This window comes from Dysidea avara, chromosome 4 (genome assembly GCF_963678975.1).
Source record: "Dysidea avara chromosome 4, odDysAvar1.4, whole genome shotgun sequence".
Taxonomy (NCBI): Eukaryota; Metazoa; Porifera; class Demospongiae; order Dictyoceratida; family Dysideidae; genus Dysidea; species Dysidea avara.
In genome coordinates this window covers 46,402,715-46,410,653 of record NC_089275.1, presented here as the reverse complement: position 1 = coordinate 46,410,653, position 7,939 = coordinate 46,402,715, and the positions used below count along the sequence as shown (strand labels likewise).

Sequence of the window (7,939 nt, the reverse complement as noted above, 5' to 3'; positions counted from 1 at the left end):
TTTAACATCACTGACGACTATACGTTGTAGAGCCTCTGGGATGCTGAGCAACTCTGCCATGTTAGACACAATCATGTGTTTTGTTTTTGTGTTACTGTTATGTGTTTGTTTTTTGTACTTGTATGTTCTGTATGGGGAGCACGTTTGTAGGCTGTGCCTTTTGTGTACCCATGTCTTTGACAAAAATTGATAATCTAATCTAATCTAATCACCACGTGTACTCAAACCACTCCCCTAAAAAACGTAGCTTAATTGTCACATGCACGTGCATGCGCATTATCGCCTTGTAATTGTTGTGCCTCTAAATCCCCGGCAGCCACAAAATACTTATATGTATCAACACTTCACAAATCACATGAGATTTTTTTTAATATTATACAAATATGAAATGGAGTATTGGAGATTTAAACTACATACACACACATGTACCAACGGCATAGTCATGCCAGCCCGTTCACAAATACCAGGGTATCCAGCTGCACCGGATCTACTGATCAGCAGCATACTGTTGGGTCCACTGTTTAGCTACCTCATTAAACTTGGCTAAGTCATCCTTGTACAACCTGGCTATCTCTGGCTCCAGTGGCTCGTCAGGGTTAGGATCAACCAATAGTGATATGATTGATTGAAGTACTGTAGACATATTGTGAACTGGACTCCAATTAAAACACAACAAGTCCAAACTGATGTGTCCTACATTAACACCAGTGGATCCAATATTAGGATGGTATATCTTTGTCTGACATGTGACATCCGGTGGCTTGAAAGGATATTCTACTGGAAACGCTATTAAAAGATGGAACACTCCACCTTCATAAGGACTATCTACAGGTCCCTTGATGGTTGCCTTCCAGTTTAAGATATCATCTTCAATTGGACTAACACTGATTGAAGGTGGGGGATCTGCCAAGATAGTTAAAAATTCCTTCCTGAGTCGTTTGACCCTAAATCAGTTGTTGTTAAATACCATTCTGTGATCAACTTGTAATAGCTCACCTTCCCACATTGACTACAGCAGGTAATTCTTTCCTAATAACAGACATGCACACATGAGTTATCCAGACACATGGCGTAGTGTATTGTGTGGCCAACAAAGACTAGTACTAGTGTATTAGACGGTGTGTACTGGATAAATGGATATTGATTTTGATGTATCAGTCAGTAATGCAACTATGTCCACACAGAATTCGAAGTGGACCATTTTTGTTGTAGACTGAGACATTTCCTATGGACGTGAGACTCTCCATTATACCTTATATGTCTCCAAGATATGTACCTTTACAATATGTTTAATTTCTTCTCTCATCACATAAATAACTCATATATGCTTGATAGCTCTTAATTTGATCTTGTTAGCTATTGACAGTGGTAACACATTAATGAGAAACATCAAGAGTTCTGGTTCAATTTGATGGCCAAGTAGTAATTCTATTACTACAAATGTATTGACAACACCGCCACTTCTTGGTAGCTAATTTATCATGCAAAACTAGAAATAGACTAGTTACAAGGCAGTAGATAACTGATTATATTTCACACATGCCAAGCTATCATAATTAAGCTGCTGAATAGGGGTAAGTAGAATTCGAGGGAACAGAAAGCGGGAACAACCTATGGAAGATGCCTGATAATGGTCATCATGCAATATACTAAGTTATATTTACAGCACAATGTTTCTTTACAGCATTGTTGGATCCATTCGCTAAAATGATAGAAACACTCAAATAGAGTAGTCACCTGTGTTAAAATACTCTAATAGAAAGTTAACTATCCCACCTGGGACCCACATTGATAGCCTATGAATTGATGGACTATAGATAAGGTAGCTAAGTCATTAATGTTGAAAGTTAGCTACTCCTTTGAAACAATAAACATCCTTTGATTGCTGCACAGTAACAAATATAATATATATTTTTAATATTCAACTATATTAAAAACTGAGATTTACGAAGTGCTCTAGTAACTGAGTGCCTATTATATGCTTCAAAAACTGCACCTACTGCTTCCAGATAAGAATTCATATGATGGGAGTATGCACGTAGCACTGGTATGCTTGTCAAGCTGAAGTGACTCCAAGAGGAGTCCCCATGACCGGTCATTATTTCCCATGACTGGTCATATTGTCCTCAGTCTCCTTATGCAACTACCACACACCCATCATGTGACATTTTTCCCTGATATTGCAGGCACAACTTTCCGCATCTATATGTATACACTGTTAGTTAATTAGAATCCTTTGTAAACCTATTCATGCTATTTTTATGCATGGCTTCAAGAGAGTAGTTAGCTAGTCTGTATCTACAACAGCTATATTCCATCAATTACCAGGCTTTTATTTAATGTAGGTACCTGTGGGATAGTCAGTAAAACATTATTGACTACAAGTATAAGGAATTTTAAATTAGAGTAGGGACAGTGTATAGTGCTGCAATAAAAAGTACTGAAACAAGCTGGATCATAGTACGTAATGTCCAAATACTGTAAAACAATAAGAAGTGAATATCCCTACTGTGCACTTATACTTGTTTGTGAAGTTTTTTTTGCAAGTTTGACCACTAAATAGCCTGCTTTTCACAGAACTAGTCACAATATTTTAAAAGAGTTAATCACAGCACTATTATACTAGATTATGACTCATACAATAACAACTAATCAATGGGCGTGGCTCTACATAAGCCTGCAGACAATAATGGACGTGGATTCGTGCATACATACGGACTGATGAATGGGCGTGGCTACCATATGTCTACAGAAAATAATTTATGTAAGTGGGCGTGGCTCACGAAAGAAGTAGAGCTACACTATGAGTCCACATTTAATTTAGCATGTGGGGTCAGACCCGAATAATCTGTAAAGCAGGACCTAGATGACCTGACTTGGTTTAACATTGTTACTAAATAAACTATATTTGTGACCGGATTTCACATAACAAGGCTTCCACACACACAAGATCAAACTTACGTTTTTACCAGAAATGGATTGCTGGCCTAACACATTATCATATTCCACACTGTACTTCCTTCAGGACTGGCAAGTCTGGTTTCTGTGGCAGCTTTCTTCCGACCCTGTCAAAGCCACAAGTGGGAGATTGGTACCATTGAATGGCCATGGCTTTGTGATAATGGTGTGTAGTGAGCTGGGACTTCACAGAGAGCTCGCCAATAGTGTTCTCAGTCAATTTGGAGTGATTTGAGGGCCATGGAGAGCCCAAACTTGGCCTCTGGATTCCAATCGTCTTCTTGCTTCATTTTATACCCCTATATTGAGCCCACCCACCACCCCCCACCCTATTACTACCACCTGTGATATTATTACCCGCTCGAGAAAAGTTGCCCAAAACAGGACTAATTTTGGGTATCAGAAATGTATACACCCACTCAGTGATAGCTAGTAAATAGATGCATACTTGGTGCAAATTGTGTTTGCAAAGCTGTAGGCACTGGGAAGTTATTACACAATGATTACTTAAAATCGCCATATCTCCTAACGAAGCTTTGTGCGTCGAAGCCTTGTTTTGTCAAATTCAGTCACATTTATTGACTTACACATTGCTATATAGTTCGCAGTGAGTTGCTCCCTCTGATCGATATCAACAGCAAGTGACGTACGCATGTTTTTGGTGCAACCGGCGACCACGTGTATTCAAATAGTTTGATGCTGGTAGATGGAAGCCGTACTGTAGTTTATTAACACTTAGTGGTACAACCTTGACTGATGGCCATGGTAAAGAAGGATAAAAGGAAAACAATAGCGCAAGCATTGTATGTTTATCAATATACCAAAGGTTTCTTCTTAAGCGAACTAGAAATGTTTCTGCAAAAGAATTAGGGCTGTAGCCAGTTTTTCTGCTACGCTTGACTGAAGGAGTCAGGCAGGCAGGCAAGTAGAAAATTCCGTTAAATAATTAACAAAAAAAATTTCTGTAGCAACTTGATAGAAACGTTTCGGATCGATCTGAAGACACTTTTGGGCTTGGTTTTACTCAACCAATACTGTCATGTCGTTGTGAGGAAAAATTGTGGCAGGTTTTTGCGTTATTTTATATCACGAATCGCCCCCACACCTTCAATGTCCCTACTATACAGTACTGCCGTACTGTATGATTAGAATATTTAATGCAGGTGACTGCTCTATTAGAGTGTTTCGGTAATTTTAGCGAAAGGATCCGAACAACGCTGCAAAGAAACATTGTGCTGTAAATATAACTTATATCCAACTTGTATATTGTATGATGACCTTTATTAGTGGGTCGTGTTCCCGCTTTCTTTTCCCGTCCCGTTCCCATTTTCCTCGAATTTTACCTACCCGCTGAATAGCTGATATTTCTACACTGACTTGGGCACATGACTTCTCAAATTTATTGGAGTACAAAACATCCTGAGATACTTCATTACTTGTTGACCTCTGTGACATCTCTTAAGTACTCAACTGTCTTCTTACCACCAACATTTCAGATTACAGTGGTCCCTCCATTATCCAAACTCATTGGGCCCTAGGTGTGTTCAGATAATGGAAAAGTTCAGATAACCAAAGCCCATACATTTGTATATAGAGCTCACTCTAATAGAACATACACTTCGGGCAAAATACTCTAATAGAACAATCACTTCCACAGTTCGGATAATCGATGGACAAATAACTGTACTCTACAATTATCAATCAGAATCAACCAACAATCCTAACATGGCTGACATACAGGTAAGCTAGAGAAGTAAGTATACACTATTGTATTTGATGGCATGATTCAAGTTTGTTTCACCGTCAAAAATACTCTGAAATTCATACTCAGGATATTAAAATTTTTAAATATTTTCCTAAGAGAGTATACCCCAGACAGTTCAGTCATCTTATCTCTACCCCCCAACCATGAAGTGCTTATTGTGTGTGATCTATTAGAGTAATTTAATACTCAAAAGTATGCGGTATAAAACCTAAGCAAAATCTGATTGATGGATGAATCGCCACACTTCGTTACGTGTCACTGTACATTACATATAGAAATGATGTACTTGGGTGGAAAAAGTTTGGTGAATTAAAGGACAATTCACCAAATTTGTCAATGTTTTGTACCACCAAAGTTTTCTACTATATGGTACTTCTATTCACTTACTACATGGTACTTCACTTACTATATGGTACTTCACTTACTATACGGTACTTCACTTACTATATGGTACTTCACTTACTTTATACAATTCAAGCAATCACATATGTTTACAATAGATGGTCGGTTATTAGGAGAATTGTTTAGACATCTCTTCATCATTTTAACTGATCTGAACGGCTCAACTTTTAATACTTCTTTCCTCGCTATTGTATCAAAATATTTCTGACGTCTTTCAACTTCTGATTGAGTTCCTACAGGTTGTGAAGGAGTGGGCCACTGATGGGATAATGTGTGGAGCATCACACAACCAAATGAGAACACATCCACTTCAGTTCCGTGTTCTCTAGGCTCATCTGATAACACTTCGGGTGGCATGAAAATGACCATATTTGATGTTTTCATAATTTCTAGCTGTCTCTTTGAGTCCACAAGTCGAACACTCCCCAGATCACTGATCTTTACTAGTTCCAACTTTTCTGATAACAACACATTGTCACTGGATAAGTTACGGTGGATGATGGGTGGTGATTGTGAGTGTAGATATCTCAGGCCTCTACCAACTTGTGACAGAATTGATAACTTTTTATCCACAGGAAACTGGTCACCTGCAGCAGCAGTAGCTCGTGTCTCTTCCAACTGTTTAGTTAGACTACAATGAAGTCGCTCCATTACTATATTGGGTGCTCTATCGGGAGAAGGACAGTGTATGCCAACAAAACGAACAATGTTTGGGTGAGACAGACGACTGCTTCGTTCACATTCTTTAAACAACGTGTCCTTGTTGACGAAAGTGGAGTGAATTTGTTTTACAGCGACCACAGACCGTTTCCATGTAGCCTCCAGGACCAGCCCAAATGATCCTCTATCGATCTCCTTTCCAATTTCAACATCACTGACAACCAGACGTTGTAGAGACTCCGGAACGATGAACGACTCCGCCATCCAGAACCACGCCTACTTAATTATCGCGTGACCCAGCTATATCCACGCAGACCACTTAACCAGGACCTTACAGACAGAGACTATGGCACAATAAGCCATGCAAGTACAAATTTAAATTTACAAACACAAATTCTCATTCATGACGGTCCTTTAATATTTCTGAAATATCTTATGGCGTCTACCAATACTAATCCACACAATCTCACTACATGGGGGACCAGTCCATCTTCTTCAATTCCATCAGCGTGCGAGGTAACACCTTTGACGGCAAAGAACCTCTGGTTCTTCTGACACAGTGCAGCTTGCTGGTACAAGCCCCAAGTGTTTGTGTCACATGCTGCAATATTGTGGTTCATTCTAGTTACCTCATCAAACACCAGACCTGCATCTTGTCTCACAGAAACATTGGTACAAATTGGAGCATAAACCAAGTTAGGTTCTCTGTCAAAATCATCAGGGACAGGAAAGTTTGGTTCAAAGCAACGTTCGCTGCTAACTCTTTCTACCAAGTCATCACTTGGCTTAGCTGTAAGTGGCGAAGTACGATCAATTTCCCACGTAGCAGTCTCTTTGGTTAAATAGTCTATTAAGTGCCTACCTTTCCACGACCGTAAGTGTGTCTCTAAAACCTGAGAATTATTTGTGTTGATTTTCAGGCTAGTCAAGTCCCAGCCGATTTTATTCAGCCATTCAGAACCACCTCCATTTTTTAATTCATCCAACTCCAAATATAGTCTGGTAAGCCAGTAAACTTCATACCTACGAGATACCTGTGGAACTTGTAAGTAATATCTCTTATCTATCCACAGTCCTTGTCTGTTTTCAGTTAGTCTTTTAAGGTGTACCTCTAATGCTGAAACATCTTTAGCTGCTGGACGTTCGGCTTTGGCATCAAACTTTACGCCAGTCCGACCATAAACTGCACCAATGTCAACATTGAAGGCTTCTTTACAAACCACAATATCACCAATTTTAGTACAATTCTCATTTCCAGCACACGTCCCACTAAACAGTACCATGTCGGGATCATATTCGTTGACAGCCACAGCAGTGGCAGTTGATACGGTGTTGCAGTCACTGCGATGTGTTGCTACACAACAAATCTCTGTGTCTGTTGTATCAAATTGTCCTTTGTGTACAGAACCTTGTACTCCCGGTAACACTATAGGCTGAAAACTACAAGGTACTTCGGAGTCTGCAGAAATTCTATCCAATAGTTCTAAGGTATGTGTACAGTGACCGGTTTCAGCAAATAACCATAATATTTTCATGCTCACATAAACCTGCTTTGGGATCTTCTCCGCTGGCCAATCTGGTACAATTTTCCGTGCCAATTTCTCCTGCCCTGTCCTAAACAATGCCTTAACAAGCACCTCGTACGTTGGCTCCTCATCATCAGATTGAAAGCGTTCAGCAAGAACATCAACTAAGTCGGAGGTCTTATCTTTGGTCGTGTCTCTACTGGACAATTTCTCGTAGTCATATTTCTTCAATATCCCGTCTTTGTGGAGCAACTTTATAACCTTGTCCACTTGAAAGCCGCTATCGTCTTTTGAAAGTTTAGGACTAATCTTTTCCAACCGTCTTCTGTTCTCGTCGCTGCCATCCGTCTCGCGATACGGTTGCCCAGCCATTGTATTCTATATAATCCGCGCACCCCACTCAAATTTATGCAAAGTCGGCACAAACATTCCCAGGTGTCTAAAGAGAATCGCACAATTCATACTATGTTAAATATAATAATATTAAGCAACTTAAAACAATGGCGTGTGATGGACATACAGTTCAAAAAGATGTGATCGGTGGCCATCATAATAAGCCTTACATTATATAAACCACATAACAATTATTATATGGTACAAAATTTCCGGCCAACTTTGGGTCCATTGG

At 39.5% G+C, this 7,939-nt stretch overlaps 1 protein-coding gene across 1 annotated transcript; it reads right to left on the bottom strand.

Annotated features, from left to right (window-relative positions):
• Positions 1-351: 351 nt before the first annotated feature.
• LOC136252457 (uncharacterized) lies at positions 352-6,129 on the bottom strand. The gene is made up of 3 exons (XM_066044886.1): positions 5,187-6,129; positions 997-1,029; positions 352-944 (listed from the first exon to the last, which is right to left on the bottom strand). Exons 1-3 carry the CDS (start codon positions 6,047-6,049, stop codon positions 488-490), a joined length of 1,353 nt encoding a protein of 450 aa, XP_065900958.1. The 5' UTR covers positions 6,050-6,129; the 3' UTR covers positions 352-487.
• Positions 6,130-7,939: the final 1,810 nt, after the last annotated feature.

Excerpts from the sequence above, each read along its gene's own strand:
- LOC136252457 (XM_066044886.1), bottom strand. The coding sequence starts at position 6,049 with ATGGCGGAGTCGTTCATCGTTCCGGAGTCTCTACAACGTCTGGTTGTC. Across the intron at positions 1,030-5,186 it reads GATTGCTTGAATTGTATAAA|GAAAGAATTACCTGCTGTAG; the intron begins GTAAGTGAAGTA and ends GTCTGTTATTAG. Across the intron at positions 945-996 it reads GCTGTAGTCAATGTGGGAAG|GGTCAAACGACTCAGGAAGG; the intron begins GTGAGCTATTAC and ends CAACTGATTTAG.